Here is a 22,499-nt window from a genome sequence, read left to right on the forward strand (position 1 = left end):
TTGTGGCTCGCGGACTCCTTAGTTGCAGCTCGTGGGCTCCTTATTTGTGTCATGCAAACTCTTAGTTGCAGCATGCGTGTGGGATCTAGTTTCCTGACCAGGGATTGAACCCGGGCCGCCTGCATTGGGAGTGTGGAGTCTTAACCACTGAGCAACCAGGGAAGTCCCCCCAAATTTTTGTTTTATACTGGAGTATTTACAATGTTATGTTAGTTGCTATACTCACTTTTCAGTTTCAGAATACGTTACATTGAAGCAGTAGTTGCCAGGCAGTGGGGAAGACACAGATGAATAAAGGGGGCCTGTCCTCCAGCCGTTTGTCTTCCAGTAGGACAGACGGATCATAGCACAGGCAGCAGGAGGCAGTAAGGTAGTCCAGAGTGGGGGACCCTGGCCCAGTGGAGAAGGTGACACTCATTTGGAAGCAGGTGTTGGGGGTGGTGGGCAGAGCATTCTAGACACAAAGACATAAAAGGACATGGGATGTTCAGTAGCACTGCAGGTGAGCTCAAGTGCAGGGCATGTAGGGAGCGTGGATGGAGCCCCATAGGACAAGGGGGCAGAGGGTGCTGGATTCCCTCCTGTGTGTGCTGGGAAGGGCAGCAGCTGGGGCAGGACAGCAGAGAGCACTGAGGATGGCCGACGAGGGTCGCTGCCATTCTGCACAGTCTGCCTGTGTGTGTCCTTTTCTCCTCCGACAGAGCAGGGACAGAGAAGCTGGATTGGGCTCGATCTGTGGTGGAAGGCTTGCTCAGCAAGGGCAGTAGGATGGTCAGGGGCCGGGGACTCGAGCAGCAGTAATGAGAGCAGGCGTCAGGTTACAGTGACCGGCATCTAGCATGACAGGAAGAGCCAGGACCCAGGACCGTTTGGAGAAATGTGGTACTTTCTAGCCCCTCAGCCTTCCACAGGGTATAAGTTGTGGTGGCTTTGAGGGCATGGCTGAAAAAATAGGTTTTGACCTTCAAGCATGTTGGCGATTAAGTTTCCTAGGTGAGGTGACAGGGCCCAGGTGAGCTATGGCGGAAGCTGTGCAGAGGGCAGGTGGCGTGGTGCATCCCAACTTCTCTAGTGTTTACTTTAAGAAAGGCCGTCATTTCCCACCCTTGTAACTGACTCAGCAGACGTTTCCTGCGCCTGGGCTTAAGAACAAGAGTTTGTAACACTGACGGTATTGTTCTCTGTTATTTAAGTCCATTTAGTCATGTGCAGTCATCTAGAGCAAGCACTGGTCTTGAAAATCTGTAGTAATATCAGAAATACTGACCTGCAAAATAGGCCTTCATCATAACAATTTTTAGAAATAAATTTTCACTTCCGGTTACAAAGCAGATTGGGAGAAGAGAGGAAAGAGGCATTTGTGCAAAGAAAGGGAGAAAGTCAGTCTTTCCTATAGAAAATATCATACTGATGCATTTTAAAAAATATGACTGGGCTTCCCTGGTGGCGCAGTGGTTGAGAGTCCGCCTGCTGATGCAGGGGATACGGGTTTGTGCCCCGGTCTGGGAAGATCCCACATGCCGCGGAGAGGCTGGGCCCGTGAGCCATGGCCGCTGGGCCTGTGCGTCCGGAGCCTGTGCTCCGCAATGGGGGAGGCCACAATAGTGAGAGGCCCGCGTACAGCAAAAAAAAAAAAAAAAAAAATGACTCAATTAGTCAAGAGATGCATTAATGCTGCAGATTCTTGAAGTCATCAAGGGGACGAGGTGTGAGCACACCACACGGGCTCTATAGAAGCTCCATTATGTATGTGGCTCCGTGTGTCACAGTGCACTTTCTTTGTCTTCTAGTTTCGTTGATTGCAAGGAGTGTGGCCGGAAGATGCATCAGATTTGTGTTCTCCACTATGATATCATTTGGCCTTCAGGGTGAGTAATTTCCTGGTGATTTCCTGTGATCTCGGGAAAGGGAAAGCAGTTATGCACAGAGTAGAGGGGAGGATGCTGGCTGCTACTGCGTTTCATTCATTGTTGTCAGCAAGAATCCGGCAATTAGATGGATGGCAGTTTGTTCTAAATTTAAGTCTTAAGTGTTTGCCCGCTTTGGGAATTGTAGAATCAAAGCAGTCTGCCTCTTCACTTTTGTATAATGATGCGATTTTAATTGCCAACGAAGTATTTTAATGCTGCATTTCACTGGTTTGGCAACATATACTGTTTTATATAATCTGATCACACCCATTATTTTTTTTGCAGCTTTGTGTGCGACAACTGCTTGAAGAAAACGGGCAGAACTCGTAAAGAAAACAAATTCAGTGCTAAGAGTAAGTTGTGGAAGGGTTTTTGTATTTTTTTGTCTTACCCTTGAAGAGAATCATTTGCCTTGATCTTTATATGAAAGTCAGCTTTATGATCAGTCTGTGTTTTAGATGAAAGTTTAGAAACTTTCATCTAAAACACATATAGTAAACTTTGTGAATTCTGAGAGAGAAAATCTGTCAGCAGATCTTTCTCAAGTAGCTTAGAAATAACACACACACATCCTGGGCATGCTCAGCCCTGGGCACCTGCGGGGGCGGCTGTTTGCCCATCAATAGGTGTGGGCCCTGCTGTTGTGAAGAGTGACCCTCTGGGGCCCTCTGGGAATCAGCCAACATCACCAGGACTGGCAGGAGCCTGGTCTGCACGAGGGCTGGTTGGGTGTGTCGCTGCCGCATTGGGAGCGGCTGCTCGTGTCTGCGAGGAGCAGAGAGCGCCCTCTTGCTACAGGAGTAACTTTTCATAGGTAGTCTTCACTTTGTTAGAGATGACACTTTTCAGAAGTGTACAGTGTGTCGTCTTTGTCAACTCGGCTGCTGCTCTCACTTCTCTCCAGTAGGACAGGCAACTAGCACACCACTTAGGGCTCCCCAGCAAGAGCCGGGCCACCTGAGGAGCTGGAGTAGAAGAGAGATGGGATGGAGGGAGAGGTCTGTGGGCAGGAGGGAAGGGTGGCAGGTAAGGAAGAAGCCCCTCTGAAGCCTTCCAAGTCAGCGTTAGTTCACGTTCAAACTGTGTCATTACCAAAATCCACAGTTATCCTATCACTTAAACTCACTCTTATAAAATCTTTTGAAATATTGATGAATTCACCAGCTATTATAATATTTCTCTTTAGGTCAGGGTTTCTATACTGACATTTGGGCCAGAAACGTCTTTGTTATGGGGCCTCTCTTGTGCTTAATTAGAATTTTAGCAGCAGGCTGCTGCCCACTAAATGCTGGTAACACTCCCCGCCACCCCCCCCCGCCGATGAATGGTGGCCATCAGAAATGTCTTCATACATTACCAGATGTCCTGGGTTGGGGGCGTGCAGGTGAGAACCCCTACTTTAAAGGATCCATTCTGAGTGATGTCACTAAAGCAGTCAGCTACTTAGAATCAATCTCCTGGGCCAGAGCTTTGGTGACCAAAACAGAAGTTGCCAGGAGAGCTAGGCTTCAAGAGAAGAGCAGTTGCAGCCAGAAGAGAGAGGGGTAGAGGTGGGGGGGCGGGGTAGGAGAACCTGAGAGCTGGCTCAGCCCCCACCCTCCCCTAGTGTCCAGAGAATGGTGGAGAGGGATATGTGGACCTTTGGCAAATGAGCTTCAAAGATGTAGAACCTTCACTTACAGAAAAGGACCTTAGAGGTGGTGTGTCTCCCCCGGGTTTTTGATTTGAATGTGTATTAGCATCATCTTTGCAAGTGTCTGTCGGTCACAAAAGAGAGGTTGCCTCATTTGCACTGACTTAGTGCGGTGGGCCCTTCGTGTCCACGCATGTGGGACCTGTGGGTACAGAGGGCCTTCTGTACTGCACCATTGTATGTCAGGAACTTCAGCATCCTTGGATTTTGGTGTCTGAGGGGTTCCTGGAACCAGTCCCCTGTGGGTGCAGAGGGACGACTGCATTGAAAATATCTTCCAGCTGCTGGTTAGAGAGTGATACTAAACAACTGACTCTCCACCCAAAACCACCTCCCCATTAACGCCACATGCACAACGCAACTCGGGTGGCTAAAGGGGCGAAAAGTAACAACTACAAATGCTTTGGAGGTCAGAAAGGAGAGTGTTTTTACTGTGTTCAGTTATGAACAACCTTCCTAAAAAAGATAGAGCCCAGAGGTCAGAAAGCAAAAGGCTGAAGGATTTGATCACATAAAGGGAAATATAAGGCTCCCATCATGCACCATGGCCAAAAATATACATGGTGGGGTACAATTTAAAATGTCCATTTTTAGACTCAGCAGTTCCACTTTGACGCATGTCTCCTACAAAGATATTTGCTCATGTGCCTAAAGGCATGTACAGGGCCGTCCGCTGCAGCACGATGGGCTATGGGGAGTGGAAACGGGAACCTAAACTAAAGCACATGGCCACCCTGTGGGAAGCCCGAGGCACCATCACAGTGAGGGTGGCCTGGGCCCTGCTGTCCAGTGGGAGGGGCTGCTGCAGAAATGTCTGCCCTCAGTGCCTGAACTTGCTGGTCTGGAGGACACCTCTGCATGGCACCGCAGCATGAGAACAGCCCTTCTTTCCCCAGTACTGAGTCTCTGAGCACATGCTGGCTGCTCTCCAGGTTTTTCACGGTGCCGTCCCGTGTGTAAAGCCCATGGCTCTTCTCTCAGGGGACATAGCAGAGCACCTCTCCAGCCCTCTTCACGGCGTTCAGTTTGGTGCTTGTGACCAGACCGTCATAATTGTCTCATTTAAAAACTATTTTGGGCTTCCCTGGTGGCACAGTGGTTAAGCATCCACCTGCCAATGCAGGGGACACGGGATCGAGCCCTGGTCCGGGAAGATCCCACATGCCATGGAGCAGCTAAGCCCGTGTGCCACAACTACTGAGCCTGCGCTCTAGAGCCTGCGAGCCACAACTACCAAAGCCTGTGCACCTAGAGCCCGTGCTCTGCAACAAGAGAAGCCATGACAGTGAGAAGCCCACACACTGCAATGAAGAGTAGCCCCCACTCGGCACAACTAGAGAAAGCCCACTTGCAGCAGTGAAGACCCAACTCAGCCAAAAATAAATAAATAAATGTATTTTAAAAAATAAAATAACTGTATTTTCAGAGTGAAGTAAGTCAGAAAAACAAATATCGTATATTAATGCATATATGTGGAACCCAGAGAAATGGTACAGATGACAGGTTTGCAGGGTAGAAATAGAGACACAGATGTAGAGAACAAACATATGGACATCAAGGAGAGAAGGCGGGGGGGTGGGGGGGATGAATTGGGAGATTGGGGTTGACATATACACACTAATATGTATAAAATAGATAACTAATAAGAACCTGCTGTATAAAATAAAATTCAAAACTATTTTTAGTACAGGTAATTCAGGTAATTTGGGGAAAAAATGTAAAGACCTAATTTTGAAGGTTTACTCCTATTCATTATGTGAAAATCATAGTGTGTGTAATCGTAGTTTCACAAGGGAAGGGGGAGCTCCCTGCACCAGCACAGGGTGGCCCTTCTTAGCTGTGTCCTCCCTTTCTGGATTGGAAGCCACCTCATGAGGGGACAAAACTTGCTTAGCAGCGGCATGGGCGGGAGTACAGGGGGGCGAGAACGTGAGGATTTTCTTCTGGGCTTCACAAAGAGTAGATGAGGTGGTCCTAAGTCCTTTGTGCCTGATCCTCTTTCTTCTCAGGATGGTTATCTCAGCTGTGGGAGGTTGAAATAAGGGGATCCAGAGCATGACTAAATAGCTGTGGAAAGTGTGCACGTGTATCAGAGTGTGAAACATAATTCTACTTCTCATTTTTATAGCTTTTAAAGTTTTTATTTTTTAATGGGGTCTTTATTTCATTGCCATTGTAAGTTTTTTTATCACTTTTATTGAGGTATAATTTATATACCAAAAAAACTCCACCATTGGTATGTTTATTGCAGAGAAACTAAAAAGCCTAAATTTTGCAGATCTTTCTTAACCTCAGTAAGGAATCTTCTAAAATCCTATCATCTGTAGTCACTGTTAACCTTTTGCAGCTTTCCTGTCTAGTCTTTTATCCCCATATGCACAGAGTTTTTCTATGCTATGACTGTATGTGTATTTATATGCTGTGTAACTCCTGGCCCATCCCTGGGAGAGGGAGGATACAGAGGGGCGGGGAGGAGGAGCCCACCAGCAATGGTGCTGGGCAGGTCTGCATCCTGGGACAGTGTCCCTTGCCGCCCAGGATTAGAATGCTCGCAGAGCGAGGTAGCCCTTGGCTGCCTGCTAGCTTAGCTGTCTCAGACTCTGCACCAGGACTCTCATCGGAGCTGGGCAGGAAGGGGCATTTGTGCCATCCTGTCTCTGAGGCTGTGCCAGCCCTGCCTTCCATGGAAAGCAGTGGCAGGCTCCCCATTTCTGTTAAGAGTTCTTCAAGTGTGCGTTCCACCCTTGGGGCACAGCTGTGTGGGCACAGCCAGGACCAGATCTCTGTCTCACTAGGGGCTGGGCATGTGGGGCAGGAGGCAGGGTGGACCCAGTGTGGCTCCCTCGTCATGCCTGCTCCCCTGCTTCACCCCAGAGCCCATCTTCTTTCAGATTTGGGTCCACCTTTGTATCTCTTCTCCCCCTTACAGTTAGAAAAAGATGGAAATATTGGGCATTTGACAGCAGTTTTCAATGTGTGGAATGCCTGAGATTCCAGGTTCCACCTTTCTTTTATAAAATGCTTATTACCTCATAGGACACATTAGATCTCTTCTGTATTTGGAGAATGTTGCTCCTTAAAATACCAGACTAGACTGAAAGAGGTGGATTCTGTGACCTCAACCCTCCCGAAGCCCTCTCATCTGCTTGTGCTGGACTTTGCAGGACTGCAGACCACACGGTTGGGAAACCACTTGGAAGACCGAGTCAACAAGTTTTTGCGGCGACAGAATCATCCTGAAGCCGGGGAGGTGTTTGTCCGCGTAGTGGCCAGCTCAGACAAGACGGTGGAGGTCAAGCCCGGGATGAAGTCACGGTTTGTGTGCAGACTTTCCACTGGGCACCCCATGTGGTTAACCAGAGCCTTGCTTTCTGGCAAAGCTTTAGAGTTTGCATAATTTGAAAGCTTTTCATCAGTTAGCATGTAGCCACCCTTCTGTCAGTATTCCATGTTCATCAGGGGAGGTGGAATTCCTGTCTGAGTGAAGCAGTGTCACAAAGAATGGGGTCAAGGCTCTGAGCTGCCTGGGCCCGTGGAGGAGCTCTGGGCCATTGGTCAGAAAGGGCGACCTCGCCTCCAGCTTCTCTGCAGTGAGCGGGTTTACGGCAGCAGGTCTCGTCTGTAAAGCACTTTGTAAATGGTAGTAATGCATGCAAACATCAGGCTCTTTTATTTCAGGTTTGTGGATTCTGGGGAAATGTCTGAATCTTTCCCGTATCGAACCAAAGCACTCTTTGCCTTTGAGGAAATTGATGGAGTGGACGTGTGCTTCTTTGGGATGCACGTTCAAGAGTATGGCTCTGATTGCCCCCCTCCAAACACAAGGTAATCCTCTAGCTCCTTTGGGGTGCGTGTCGCGTGTTGTGCTAGCGACCGAGGCTCTAAACATCTTAGAGAACTACTAGTTAGTTTCGTTAGTTCGTTTTCTGCTAAGCCAGTGGGAAGTGAAGAGTTTTGATGACTGTAGAGTGCTTTGTGTTGTAAGCACACATGGGTTTTGATCCTGGTCGTGCTGTTGCCCCTGTCTTACCTGGGGCAGGTAAACCTATGGAGAAGGGGGTGGGGACTGCTGCACAGGCCGGGCTTCTCTTTGATGCACCTATGAAAATGTCACACCTCTCCTGAGAGTTATTTCATGTTCAGTCAAGAATCTGGGTGAGAAGGAATTAGAAGTGGCTTTTCCTAATTTGCCCTGATCTCTCCACGGTTCCCCATGATGAGTGATGGCATTGCCTCGTAGTTCAGTGATGAAATTGAATTCTGTTTTATTGATTGGTAGCAGAGCTTGGTGATGGCAGATTTCTTATGTCCTGTTTGTGGCCAGTGTAAATGCTATCAAAACAGAATTTATTTCTGGAGCTGTTTTTAGATGCTGGTGTTTGGTTTCAAGTTTGGGAGATAACCTGAACTTTCAATTAATTTCTTTCTCACCCTGCCCCCCAGGCGTGTGTACATATCTTATCTGGACAGTATTCATTTCTTCCGACCCCGATGCCTCCGAACAGCTGTTTACCATGAGATCCTTATTGGATATTTAGAGTATGTGAAGAAATTGGGGTGAGTTTAATTCAAATTATTCAGAACTAATAAAAACTCTGTTTTTAATTTTCACTGTGTATTTTGTGAAATAACACAAGTATTTCTTAAGGTTTTTTGTGTTTTTATTTTGATGTCCTTAAATGGATTCAGGGGTCTCCAGAGCACCCTTCAAGCCAGATGCTCTGTTGGGCCACTTGGGTCTGGGGCTCCCAGCATAGCTCATGTGCTTTCCCTGCCTTCTGTGTTTTTCTCACATTCTAGTCTGTTTTTTTAAAGCTTTATTGAGGCATATTTTATGTATCATACAATTCACCTGCTTCCGTTGTACATTCAGTGATTTTTAGTAACTTTACCAAGTAATGAAACTGTCACGGTAAATCAGTTTCAGAACATTCTCATCCCCCCCACCCCCGTTAAGATCCCTGCACCCATTTGCTGTTCATCCCTTTTGGACCCCTGCCCCCAGGGACTACTAATCTCCTTTTTTGTCTCCATAAATGTGCCTTTTCTGGACGGTTCATAGAAGCGGAATCCTACCAGATGTGGTCTCTTGTGTCTGACTTCTTTTCCTGTCTCTCTTCTTACGTTCTAGATCACATTTCTTTCCCAAATTTGGAAAAGAGATGTTTGATTGAAGTGTCTTGAGCAGAATGAATGAGATCTAGTTTGTCTTTAACCCCTTAGAAAAAAATACTCAACTTCCTTTCCAATGTGCAGGAGAAAAGTAGATAGGAAATTCAGTGCATCCACCCTGGGGACAAGCCGTCTGATACGCCTGACACGTTGCCATTTTCCCAGGCTCTCTCCTGTGTCACAGGTTCCCTTGCAGCCTTAGCCCCTGCCTGACACGCACACCCAAGAGGGAGGTACCGTTGGGCCAATTTCCAGGCTGCATTTGCACTCTGTAGAGATTTGGCTTTACCTTAACCCCCTTCCCCAGCACAGTGGTTTGGAACCTCTCTTAGGCCTCTCACATGTTCTGCCAGAAGCATTTTGTAATTTCTTTTTTGTTGTTTTTCTTCATAGTTATTTCTGTTCTTGCTTTGGTCCGTGTTCCTCAGCTGTTACTCCTCAAAGGCAGGGATGATTTCGCTCACTGCTTCCATCTGAATTGTGTGTATGTCCTGCAGGTATGTAACAGGACACATCTGGGCCTGTCCCCCAAGTGAAGGAGACGACTACATCTTCCATTGCCACCCCCCGGATCAAAAAATCCCCAAGCCAAAGCGCCTGCAGGAGTGGTACAAGAAGATGCTGGACAAGGCCTTTGCCGAGCGCATCATCCATGACTATAAGGTGCCCACACCGCTGGGGGTGGGGGGCGCTCCTCACCACTGACTCCCACATCTTCACGTGTCTCCCTCTGTGCTCACATGGGTTAGAATTATATCTACTTATGAGTATTGGAAAGCAAAAATTAAAAAATTTTAAAATCATAAACTAAGAAGCAACTTCTCTGCTGTCTGTCAAGATTTGCAGTCGGCAGTCCAAGAGAAGTGGCGGCAGATCCTGTGAAACCATGCGCCTCAGGAGTGCGCGGTCCCCTCTCCATGTCGTGGCCCCCTCCCCAGAGTGTCACCCAGCCCCCCTTGTCTCACCGCTGTGCTTGTTCACTTTCCAGGACATTTTCAAACAAGCAACTGAAGACAGGCTCACCAGTGCCAAGGAACTGCCCTATTTCGAGGGTGACTTCTGGCCTAACGTGTTGGAGGAGAGCATTAAGGAGCTGGAACAGGAGGAAGAAGAGAGGAAGAAGGAGGAGAGCACCGCGGCCAGTGAGACCCCGGAGGTAAAGCCCAAGGGCCCCGGCGCGTGTGCTAAAGGCTGCGCTCCAGCAGGTCAGCGAGTGAGTGGGGGCTGCTCGGTTCTCAAGACATGGCCTCCTTTGTCTGTGGTGGTGTTTTCATACATAACCTCACTGTGTTACTGCCCACCACAGGGCAGGCCTGGGCCTGGGGGCACAGCTCACACTGGGTGCTGGGCGAACTGGAGACACCTCACCTACTAGGTGGACAGAGGGGCTTGCTCTGGCATCTCTGGGCAGGACAGTGGGGCTGAGACACGGCAAGATGAGAGAGGAGGGCGCCCTGCCAGGGAGCCCAGAAGAGGTGCTGGAGATGGAGATGGAGGCGGGTGTCATGATCAGGAACCAGTCAGTTCACGTTAGAAAGGACTTGAGGAGGAGACTCTTGTTTGCCAGGCCTCATTCTCTCTCCTTGTTGTAAACTTTCCCCCACTCTTCACTGGGTGTTCATGCGTCTGTGCACTCACTCTGGTCACTGAGCCCCCACCATGTGCAGGCACCATCCTGAGGGGGAACTAAAGAGATCTCCATCCCTGCCCTCAAGGGATGTGTGTCCTAGTGTGTGGTGCGTGCTGAGATGGTGTAGAGCAGACACGAGGGAAGAGGGCAGATGCAGCACCTTTGGGAGGGCCTGTCTGGGGAGGTGGCATCTGAGCAGAGACTCACTGGTGAGAGGAACCCAGAAGATCCAGGCGGAGGAGCCTCCAGCAGGAGGAGGAGGGTGTCAGAGTCCGAGTCGGGAGCGAGCGTGCCGTGTTTCACATGTTCAAGTAAGAGATGATGGTGGTTTAGTTGGATTCGTAGCTGTCGGCAGTGAGCAGCGTATGATGTGTTTTGAGAGTAACAACCTCAGAACTTAGGGCGCATCTTTGTGGCACATGAGGAAGATCCTGGATCGAGGCTGCCTGCTGGGTCTGGGGCCTTAGAATTGAGTCAGTGTTGCTGCGTCTCCCTGAAGGGGAGAAGGAAGGGAGAGCACACTTGGGGGAAGAAGTCAAGAATTGGCTGCAGATGTGTTAATCTCGAGATGCCTGTTACCAGCCGTGCAAACCTGGGGCCCCCAGGAGGGCTTGGGGCTGCATGTGGAGCCAGCATCCGGAGCCAGGGGTCTAGGATTGAATGTCTGCATGGCTGCTTCGTGCCAGGCAGCATGTGCTTTAGGGTGTGTCCTTTTTGCAAGACAGCATCCCTAGCCCCTTCCAAAATGGAGAAAGCGTGGGTGAGGATGTGACAAGTACTCATGTCACAGGTGGGTCCCGAGGAGAGGTCGAGGGCTGTGGTCATCGTTCTCTGCCTGCCTTTTGCTGGACCTCCCTGGAGGCAGGACCCATCATCCCCTGGAACATTGGGTGATTTAGGGCTGGAGATGCTGCTCCTCAGGGACTGGAGAGATGCTGGCAGGTCCCTCCCTCAAGCTGACCTGGAAAGTTGGGCTGGATTTCAGTGGAAACTCGGAGTGCCTGTGGGAGAAAGACCACAGCCAATTAGTGAACCCAGGTTCCTCTGCCTCTGCCGGACGGACACCCAGGCACAGGAGGTGGCCTGAGTCAGCACTGGCATCCAGGGCTCAGGGGGTGCTGGGAGGAGAGTCTGTGCTGCCGGCCGAGCTGCCACAGAGGGGCTCTGAGGGGGACACAGCCCTAGCTGTGTGCCCGTCGAGGAGGAGTGCCTGCCTCCAGCCAGTAGAAAACACAGGACCAGGAGAGCCGGCTCCCACCTGCTCGGTGGTTAGATCCCAGCTAGCATCCCAGGTGTGTTCTTCCCTGCAGCCTCCACGTGACGTGCGGCTGCTGTGGCACAGGCAGTGCTTGCTTTGTGTCTGTCACCACTGTACCCATCCGGTCCTGGGGCCCTGCTCCCATACTCGTCTGCTTCCCCTCAGCGGTTTCCTCTGAAGGCAGCAGTGTTGACAGCCACTCACACGGCCTGTGCGCAGGCAGGTAGGGGTCTGCTCGGCGGTCTCCTGCCTCAGCCCCAGCTCCCTGGAGCCCCCACAGCAGGAACTGGTGGCCTCCCTGCTGGACATTGGAGCAGGAGGCTAGGCAGGGCCGACAGCTCTGAGTCTTATTGCAGGGCAGCCAGGGCGACAGCAAGAACGCCAAGAAAAAGAACAACAAGAAAACCAACAAGAATAAGAGCAGCATCAGCCGAGCCAACAAGAAAAAGCCCAACATGCCCAACGTGTCCAACGACTTGTCCCAGAAGCTCTATGCCACGATGGAGAAGCACAAAGAGGTGGGGGTGGGTGGGGTGGGGTGGGGTGGGGGCGGACCAAGTGCAGAGGGAGGAGGCCCGGCCTGGCGACACTACACTGCTTGTCACCAGTGCAGTTCAGCCCCGGGGACAGCAGGAGTCGGCTTGGTCCTTCTCTCTGCGGGGCTGACGCTGCTCCTCCCTGCCATCCCCCAGGTCTTCTTTGTGATCCACCTCCACGCTGGGCCCGTCATCAACACACTGCCCCCCATCGTCGACCCCGACCCCCTGCTCAGCTGTGACCTCATGGACGGGCGGGACGCCTTCCTCACGCTGGCCCGGGACAAGCATTGGGAGTTCTCCTCCCTGCGGCGCTCCAAGTGGTCCACGCTGTGCATGCTGGTGGAGCTGCACACCCAGGGCCAGGACCGCTTCGTCTACACCTGCAACGAGTGCAAGCACCACGTGGAGACGCGCTGGCACTGCACCGTGTGCGAGGTGAGCGCGGGGCTCCTGCTGCGCAGAACTGCCGGCAGAGCCGGCGAGCCCATGGCGCGCTCGGGCTGTGCGTGTGTATTTCAGGGCAACTGTTAGACAGTTGGCATTTTCTAGGGAGAAAATGACCAGATGAATGCTCATCTGTCCACTAGTCCACTGTTGGTTTTGAGATTGTGTTTTGGGGTTCACGAATGAGAGGGTTTCTCTCGATGTTGGTGGGGTTCCTGCCCTGTGCCTGTTCTGGGGCTTAGCGCCAGCCGTCCAGGGCAAGGAGCAGCCGGTGTCTGCTCACGGGGCAGCCTGGTCCCAACGGCATGTGTCCGGGGTGCGGGGGGAGCTGGTCTTCAGGGGATGGAGGGAAGCCAGTGAGCTTCCCTGGGAGGCAACGTTTGTGCTGACCTTTTCAGGATGCGGAGATGGTCACAAGGCACTTTGTTATTTTATTTGTTGTGTTTCGTTAACACCAGCTCTGTGTCAGGCACGTGCACAGGCCTCTCGGTGCAGGGTGGGAGGGCAGAGAGAAAAGAGCACGGTGGTGCTTTGGTTCCATTGGGATTCTGACTGGTTCCTCTTCTGGTGCTCCCAGTCTAGGCTTGCCAAGAGGTCGGGATTTCCTGCTGTTGTCAGGCTGGGTCCCTTTGGTCGGGTCTTGAGCCCCTCCTCCCTTGTCCTGGTGGATCCCGTGGTCAAACCACACCGGCGCCCCCTCTGCGGGGGTCTCGGCCTGTCCCTGCCGCAGACAGATGGGTCACTCGCACGGGCTCTCACATGCTCTGCCTCCCCCCGCAGACAGTCAGATCCCCCTCCTGCCCAGTCCTCACCTTGCTGGTGTCAACGCCTAGATAGTCCCCATAGGCGAGCGCTCCACAACAGCAGCTCTGTGCTCTCTCGGGGCAGAGGGGGCCTCTATAATGCTCTTGTCTCTCTGCCACTCTCTCCAGCTTCCTTTTGTCCTCTCTCATTTCCCACTGTGGGGATTTTCACGTCCTTGTTGTGAGAAGGTTAGCAGTCCTGGTCACAGGGCTCATCCTCCAGATCTAGTGCTTTGTGGTCTCCGTCTCCAGGTGCAGCTTTTAGAAACCTGGGGAGGGGGCATTATGTTGCCATGGTGCGAGCCCAGGGCCTTCCTCCTGGTAAAGGCCTCTCAGCCCCAGTGCCCGCCCACCGGCTGCCCGGCAGAGCTCTGGGGATGCACCGAGGGCACCTGCAGCAGCCCCAGGGTGTAGGGGCCCCAGCCTCGGGGTGCTCACGAAGCCGCACACACTCCCAACCCCAGCCGCTAGCAGGTTGGGAGAAGGCAGAGGGGCCCCCAGAAGAGGGCGAGTAGGTGGACCGGTGGTCTCTGGTATTTCTGGGCTGTGGAGTGTTCCCGGGAGTGAAGGTTCCGGGGAGCAGCCATATTTGGTTATGTGAGCCTCGAGGGGATGGGGGGGAGCTGGTGGTCGGGGCCGCGTGCTGACGCTGGCTTGTCCCTTGTCCTCACCTGCAGGACTACGACCTCTGCATCAACTGCTACAACACGAAGAGCCACACCCACAAGATGGTGAAGTGGGGGCTGGGCCTGGACGACGAGGGCAGCAGCCAGGGTGAGCCACAGTCCAAGAGCCCCCAGGAGTCGCGGCGCCTGAGCATCCAGCGCTGCATCCAGTCCCTGGTGCACGCCTGCCAGTGCCGCAACGCCAACTGCTCGCTGCCGTCCTGCCAGAAGATGAAGCGGGTGGTGCAGCACACCAAGGGCTGCAAGCGCAAGACCAACGGCGGCTGCCCAGTGTGCAAGCAGCTCATCGCCCTCTGCTGCTACCACGCCAAACACTGCCAAGAAAACAAGTGCCCCGTGCCCTTCTGCCTCAACATCAAACACAAGCTCCGCCAGCAGCAGATCCAGCACCGCCTGCAGCAGGCCCAGCTCATGCGCCGGCGGATGGCCACCATGAACACCCGCAACGTGCCTCAGCAGAGCCTGCCTTCCCCTACCTCAGCACCACCCGGGACCCCCACGCAGCAGCCCAGCACGCCCCAGACGCCACAGCCCCCCGCCCAGCCGCAGCCCTCGCCCGTGAGCATGTCACCAGCCGGCTTCCCCAGTGTGGCCCGGACTCAGCCCCCAACAACGGTGTCCACCGGGAAGCCCACCAACCAGGTGCCGGCCCCGCCGCCCCCTGCCCAGCCCCCACCCGCGGCAGTGGAGGCGGCCCGGCAGATTGAGCGGGAGGCCCAGCAGCAGCAGCACCTGTACCGGGTAAACATCAACAACGGCATGCCCCCGGGGCGCACGGGCATGGTGACCCCGGTGAGCCAGATGGCCCCCGTGGGCCTGAACGTGCCCCGACCCAACCAGGTCAGCGGGCCCGTCGTGCCCAACCTGCCACCTGGGCAGTGGCAGCAGGCGCCCATCCCCCAGCAGCAGCCGATGCCAGGCATGCCCAGACCCGTGATGTCCATGCAGGCCCAGCCGGCCGTGGCCGGGCCACGGATACCCAGCGTGCAACCGCCCCGGAGCATCTCGCCCGGCGCCCTGCAGGACCTGCTTCGGACCCTGAAGTCCCCCAGCTCCCCACAGCAGCAGCAGCAGGTGCTCAACATCCTCAAGTCCAACCCTCAGCTGATGGCAGCTTTCATTAAACAGCGCACGGCCAAGTACGTGGCCAGTCAGCCCGGCCTGCAGCCCCAGCCCGGCCTGCAGCCCCAGCCCGGCCTGCACCAGCAGCCCAGCCTGCAGAACCTGAATGCCATGCAAGCCGGCGGGCCGCGACCCGGCGTGCCTCCACAGCAGCCGGCAATGGGCGGCCTGAACCCCCAGGGCCAGGCCCTGAACATCATGAACCCGGGGCACAACCCCAGCATGGCAAGTATGAACCCACAGTACAGAGAGATGCTGCGAAGGCAGCTCCTGCAGCAGCAGCAGCAGCAGCAGCAGCAGCAGCAGCAGCAGGGCAGTGCCGGCATGGCCGGGGGCATGGCGGGGCACGGCCAGTTCCAGCAGCCCCAGGGACCCGGAGGCTACCCCGCAGCCATGCAGCAGCAGCGGATGCAGCAGCACCTCCCCATCCAGGGCAGTTCCATGGGCCAGATGGCGGCCCAGATGGGACAGCTCAGCCAGATGGGGCAGCCTGGGCTGGGCGCAGACAGCACCCCCAACATCCAGCAGGCCCTGCAGCAGCGGATTCTGCAGCAGCAGCAGATGAAGCAGCAGATCGGGTCCCCGGGCCAGCCGAACCCCATGAGCCCCCAGCAGCACATGCTCTCAGGACAGCCGCAGGCCTCGCACCTCCCCGGCCAGCAGATGGCCACATCCCTCAGTAGCCAGGTGCGGTCTCCGGCCCCTGTCCAGTCTCCACGGCCCCAGTCCCAGCCTCCACATTCCAGCCCGTCGCCACGGATACAGCCCCAGCCTTCACCACACCACGTCTCGCCCCAGACTGGTTCCCCCCACCCAGGACTCGCAGTCACCATGGCCAGCTCCATAGATCAGGGACACTTGGGGAACCCCGAACAGAGTGCAATGCTCCCCCAGCTGAACACCCCCAACAGGAGTGCATTGTCCAATGAGCTGTCCCTGGTCGGCGACACCACGGGAGACACCCTAGAAAAGTTTGTGGAGGGTTTGTAGCATTGTGAGAGCATCACTTGTTTTTTTTTCCCTTTCATGTTCTTGGACCTTTTGTACTGAAATCCAGGCATCTGGGCTCTTTTTATTCCTAGATGGAACTGCTACTTCCAAGCCATGGAAGGGTAGATTGCTGTTTAAAGAAACAATACAAAGAATATATTTTTTTGTTAAAAACCAGTTGATTTAAATATCTGGTCTCTCTCTCTCTTTTTGTTTTTTTTTTTGTTTGTTTTTTGTTTTTTGTTTTGGGGGGAGGGGGGTTTTGTTTGGATTCTTTTTGTCGTCATTGCTGGTGACTCATGCCTTTTTTTAACGGGAAAAACAAGTTCATTATATTCATATTTTTTATTTGTATTTTCAAGACTTTAAACATTTATGTTTAAAAGTGAGAAGAAAAATAATATTCAGAAACTGATTCCTGAAATCATGCAAGCTTATAATGTATCCCGATAACTTTCTGACGTTGCGGGAAGATTTTTTCTATAGTGAACTCTGTGGGCGTCTCCAAGTATTACCCCTGGATGATAGGAATTGGCTCCTGAGCGCACACACGTACACACCCACACACACATCTATCTATACATACTGGCTTAAGCCAAACTCTTGTCTTGCAGATGTAGAAATTGTTGCTTTGTTTCTCTGATAAAACTGGTTTTAGACAAAAAATAGGGATGATCACTCTCTTAGACCATGCTAATGTTAATAGAGAAGAAGCATTCTTTTCTTTCTTCTATGTGAAACTTGAAATGAGGAAAAGCAATTCTAGTGTAAATCATGCAAGCGCTATAATTACTATAAATAAGAAAATTCAAGAAGATTCAATCACTGTATAGAACGGTAAAGTACCAACTCATTTCTTATATCATATTGTTAAATAAACTGTGTGCAACAGACAAAAAGGGTGGTCCTTGAATTCATGTACATGGTGTTAACACTTCGTGTTCCAGCTCTTTTGTTATGAAAATGCTGTTTTCAACATTGTATTTGGACTATGCATGTGTTTTTTTCCCCATTGTATATAAAGTACCGCTTAAAATTGATATAAATTACTGAAGTTTTTAACATGTATTCTGTTCTTTAAGATCCCTGTAAGAATGTTTAAGGTTTTTATTTATTTATATATATTTTTGGAGTCTGTTCTTTGTAAGACATGATTCTGATTGTTTGCTCACAGAGGAGAGGTGGGGGCCGCGGTCCTGGTGGCGGGGTGTGGGGGTGGCTGCTGGGCTCAGCCAAGGCCTGGAGGGCCCTCCTTTGCTGCTCATGGAAGAACCTCACCCAGAGCCGGGGACACAAGTGGCCCTGAAACGGCACTTCGTCGCCTGTCCACACTCCCCACCTTAGCCACCCCCACCCCACCCCCACTCCTACATGCCAGTCTCAGAATTGATGCAAAGGGTGTTCCGGGGACTAGAGGGGGTTCCTGGCCTGCCCCCAAATCCTGGTTCAGTGAGGGAGGATGCCGCCAAGGCCTCTGACGCTGGGCTGCGCAAATGCAGCTCCAGCCCTGCCTTCTCCAACTTCCTCTAGAAACAGCGAGGTGCTGCCCTGGGGGCCGCTTGGGGAACGACGTGGAACACTGGCCACCAGCCCTGCTGGGGTGAGAAGAGGCCTCCAGCTTCGAGCAACACCTGCACTCGGCCACCTGGTCCACCCCTCCTCTCTGAGTCCAATTCCAGGGGCCCTTAATGGAGGGGGTGACACTCGAGGTCCTGAATGCTGTAAAAATGACATCTATGAGGAAGACCACCGCCAGGAGAGCTGACATTCATTCTTTGGTCTGTGCACCCCCTCCCAGGGCACAGGCCAGTGGAGTCCTGTCTCATTCCCCTGTCCCCCAACCAAGGGTGGTCTCAACCGAGGGGTTGTGATGTCAGACTTAGAAATCACAACCCCCCCCCCAAAAAAAAAGCACAACCCAAATAGCTTTCCTTTTGGCCCTGTGTTCACAGAAATCTTTTCAAAACACTTGAACTGGGAATCTAAATTTGAGGAAACTCTTAAGAAATTAGTTTTAACACAGGGCTTTGAATCTTGTTCTAATGCTGTAGATATAGCCAGGTAAGACTAAGACCACCATCTCGCCACCAACCAACCCCCACCCCCGCCCATCCCCAAAGGGAAGCGGGGCCAGGCCCTCCACGGCCACGTGCCATCCTCACTTCACGTGCTCAAGTCCCATGTCCGTGACCCCCTTCCCGGTCGCCTTCTGCACTGATGGGAAAGCCCTGGACTGAGTCTGTTCAGACAAGAAATGTGAGCCGTCTGGGCCCTGGAGAAGCAGCTCCAGGCCCACACTTCATATGTGCAGTCCTTTTAACCTGCCAATGGGGAGTCTCTTTCAGGTCATCCCAGAATCCAAAACTGCCGACCTCATTCTCTTGGAGTCCCACGCAATCTTGTTGCCAAAGGATGAGGCCAAGGGTGTGGGCTGGATGTTAACCTGGCACTTGACGTAAGGAAGTTTCTGTGAGAGCTGGAAGGCCCCGACGTGGTGTCTCACATGCTGCCTACTTAGGAGGAGAAAAAAGTCCTATATTTGTGATCAAAAAGAAACTTCTGGTGCTTCCCTCGTGGTGCGGTGGTTAAGAATCCACCTGCCAATGCAGGGGACACGGGTTCAAGCCCTGGTCTGGGAAGATCCCACATGCCGCAGAGCAGCTAAGCCCGTGTGCCACAACTACTGAGCCCACGTGCTACAACTACTGAAGCCCACACACCTAGAGCCTGTGCTCCACAACAAGAGAAGCCACCACAATGAGAAGCCCACACACCACAACGAAGAGTAGCCCCCACTTGCCGCAACTAGAGAAAGCCCTTGCGCAGCAATGAAGACCCAATGCAGCCAAAAATAAATAAAATTTAAATATTTTTTTAAAAATTAAAAAAAAAATAATCCGCCTGCCAATGCAGGGCACACAGTTTCAAGCCCTGGTCCGGGAAGATCTCACATGCTGCGGGGCAGCTAAGCCCAGGTGCCGCAACTACTGAGCCTGCGCTCTAGAGCCCGTGAGCCACAACTACTGAGCCCGCATTCCTAGAACCCATGCTCCGCAACAAAAAGAAGCCACCACAATGAGAAGCCCACTTACCACAACGAAGAGTAGCTCCCGCTCACCACAACTAGAGAAAGCCCACGTGCAGCAACGAAGACCCAATGCAGCCAAAAATAAATAAACTTATTAAAAAAAAAAAAAAAAAAGCAACGTCTGTCATGAATAAAGTTGCCTGAAATCCCGGGGGAAAAAAAAGAGGAAACTTGAAATGTGCTGGTGTTTATAATAAAAGCTGGTAAAACTGCTTGGATTCAAAGATGGTTCCAGTTGGCTAACAACCCGTAGAATTAGCTTAGCAGCCAGTCATAAGATAAAGGGGTTCAGCTGATTTTGTCTAGTGCGTGTGTTTGATTATATTTTTGAAAATTCAGTGTGTTAAAAACAGGAGTCGGCTGCAATGGCTGCGTAACACGAGGTGAAGAGGCTTCTAAGATCTCAGGCTGAAGACACGGAACTTTTGATTGCTGTAAAGTGGAACCAAAAGATTTCATTTGAGCCAAAATGTGCTTTTAGAACTGCGTGAGAAAATAAGCTACTCTGAAAAAGGAAAGGAGCTGAATATGGGTGGCAGACGGGGGGAAGCCAGGAAGTCCTTGACACAAGGCCAGTGCTGGGAAGTAGACACTGTGGTGGTGCCACCTCAGCAGGTGGATGGTGCCGGAGCCCGTGGGGCTGGGGCCAGTGTCCACCTGGGATCATAAAGCCACACAGCACCTTCCCAGGGCATCCCGTGTTCACTGCAAAATCAAGAGCAGGGAATCAGGTCAGTCATGAGATACTAACATAAGTGAATGTAGCACCCAGGCTGACAAAGACAAGGCTGAGGGACCCTGATGAGGAGCTGAGGATGCAAATGATGCTTCCAACGAGCTCGCGCCTCTCCATAGGGGATAGACTCAGATCCACTGACTGTGATATGACGGAAGTTACTTCACTAAACTGAAAGATTCAAAGGGCGCTGACAGCTTACAACACCTTAGGAAGTGGTATAAAAGTCAGGGGGTCAGGAAGAGACCTCGGAGTGGGAGACAGGTCATAGCAAGTGTGGGCCGGAGGTGCCTGTGAGGTGGGGTCAGTGGCGGCATCAGGGCCTTGGCCTTGGCTGTGAGCGAGCTCTTCTGCCTTCCTGGCCTCGTGAAAGGTAGTGATACCAGGTAACAAGTGCTGTTTAAACGCGTGTCCACCCTTCTGCCCAGCCATGAGGTGGGAGAACAGAGGGACCGACTTACCTGAATTCAGGAGCACCAAGGGCTGACATGGGCCGCTGGCCCCAGCCACACTCTCCCCTTTCGTTCGAGAGGAGCTTTTCCTCCAGCCCTGAAAACCCTCCCACACGCCTGCCTCCCCTCCTATTCCACAGGTTCCCCTTGAGCCCACTTTGGGGTACCCTGGCAAAGCAGGGGCGTTGCAGTACATTGTAGCCCCTTGAACACGGCAGACAGTGGTATGTGGTAACCAGGTCCTCACAAAGGACTGTGTGGGCCTGAGCTTGCCTGTGTCTGGTGCCCACTGGCTCACTTCAGCGTCAGAGAAGAAATGTTGACAGTGTCGGTCAACTGTAGTGGCCACAGCTTCCAGCTCCCAGTGTAGATGACCCTAACCCACCTCCCACCCAACTCCTAGAGAGTGCTTAGTGATGGAAATGGGGTTTATCGTCTGATCCTGGGTCCCACGGCTCTGGGCCAGCAACAAGAAATGCTCTTATTAACGTTTTCTTTTTTTTGGCCACACCGCATGGCTGGTGGGATCTTAGTTCCCCTAACCAGGGATTGAACCCCGGGCCCTCAGCAGTGAGAGCACAGATTTCTAACCACTGGCCTGCCAGGGAATTCACTAAATTTTTTTAAATGATATATAGGCTTAACAATGATACGGATCCAATAACTGATCCTCAAGGGAGGTGGTGATGTTTAGGGAATGTTGCAAGCGAGGGTGAGTACCCTGCATCCACAAGTCCCTCAGGAAAATGTCCAGAGAGGACACCCTTGGAAAGGATGGCAAGGGGTGTGCCGGGGTCCCTGTGCCTGGACCCTTCCTTGTCCTCTCTGAGCCCACCCTGGACTCCTCACATCTGGGCACAGGGTCCAAGGCCCACAGAAGAGGGACGATTGCTTCCTGTGCTGCTGCACCGGGAGGGGTGTCTACTGACAGAGGGAGAGCCTTGGGGACCAAATGCTGACATCGCAGCTGTGCTCTCAAAGTCAGATGTAGAGAGGGCCAGGGAAGCAAGGGGTCCCAGGGGCCATGCAGGAGTCACTCAGAGCTGACAGGAGCTCAGCAGCCAGAACTGGGGTCACCAGTGAGAGCGAGGCCTCCGCAGGCAAGAGCACAGGGCACCCTCGGGTTCCCCACCCTCCAGACGCTTGAGTTCTGAGCTGTGGTTTCCTGGGTGAGGATCAGGGGTCCTCATGTGGGAAGAGGGCACTGAGTGTCAGAAGTGGCAGGAAAGATGTGAGTGGCACCAAGCTGCAGCCCCTTTCTGTCTGGAACGAGCAGCTTCAGGTCTCCTGATGCACACCTGCTGCTTCCAGCTGATGTTCAGAGAAGCACGGAGCCTGTCCCCTCAGCAAGTGTTTATCGACCAGCTCCTGGGCGGTGACATGCAGCCCTGGGAGAACTCCATCGACAGAGGCACGTCCTGGAGGAAGGTGCTGGGGCTCAAAGCCGGGCACTGTGCCCTGTTGGTGCGGGAAACGAAGCGTCTCTTCGTCAGGCCGAGGATCACAGGCTGCTCCACGGTTCAGGAAGCACACGATCCTCCACCGCCACGTGACCTCAGGACAGTGCTTCCTTCTCAAGCTTAACGTGCATGTGGATTGATTAGCTGGGATCTTGCCAACATCCTGATTCTGTAGAACTGAGGCCAGCGGGGGTGAGGGCAGGGGTGATGCGCCGAGATTCCGTGTTTCTAACAAGCTCCCAGGCGAGGCTGCTGCTGCCGGCCCTCATCTGCTTTGAGTAGCCAGGCTGCATGGGACCAAGAGCAGACCATCTTGACCGGAAAAGTGCCTTAGTCTTAATGTTCACAATAAAACATGGGTGTGGGGAGGGGGGTTTGGGTGAGTGGTTCTCGCCTAGGGTCCCCTAGATAGGACAGGAGTCCAGGCAGAACCGAGGCTGTGGGCAGCCCCAGTGGGCTGAAAGCCCTGAGTTACCTGGAAAGGGCATCCCCACCATTTTGTCTGGTGCAGGGAGG

At 52.7% G+C, this 22,499-nt stretch overlaps 1 protein-coding gene across 1 annotated transcript in view; it reads left to right on the forward strand.

The window, feature by feature from the left end:
• CREBBP (CREB binding lysine acetyltransferase) overlaps window positions 1-17,309 on the forward strand; it is a 135,717-nt gene extending 118,408 nt beyond the window's left edge. Inside the window, exons 22-31 of the mRNA XM_082643822.1 lie at window positions 1,791-1,868; window positions 2,196-2,263; window positions 6,768-6,918; window positions 7,282-7,428; window positions 8,047-8,160; window positions 9,273-9,438; window positions 9,764-9,931; window positions 12,020-12,181; window positions 12,356-12,637; window positions 14,127-17,309. Of these exons, the coding sequence (XP_082499948.1) occupies window positions 1,791-1,868; window positions 2,196-2,263; window positions 6,768-6,918; window positions 7,282-7,428; window positions 8,047-8,160; window positions 9,273-9,438; window positions 9,764-9,931; window positions 12,020-12,181; window positions 12,356-12,637; window positions 14,127-16,247 (3,457 nt within the window). The 3' untranslated portion in view covers window positions 16,248-17,309. The remainder of the gene's footprint in view (window positions 1-1,790; window positions 1,869-2,195; window positions 2,264-6,767; window positions 6,919-7,281; window positions 7,429-8,046; window positions 8,161-9,272; window positions 9,439-9,763; window positions 9,932-12,019; window positions 12,182-12,355; window positions 12,638-14,126) is intronic.
• Window positions 17,310-22,499: the final 5,190 nt, after the last annotated feature.

Source organism: Mesoplodon mirus (assembly GCF_964341445.2).
Source record: "Mesoplodon mirus genome assembly, chromosome: 15".
NCBI lineage: Eukaryota > Metazoa > Chordata > Mammalia > Artiodactyla > Ziphiidae > Mesoplodon > Mesoplodon mirus.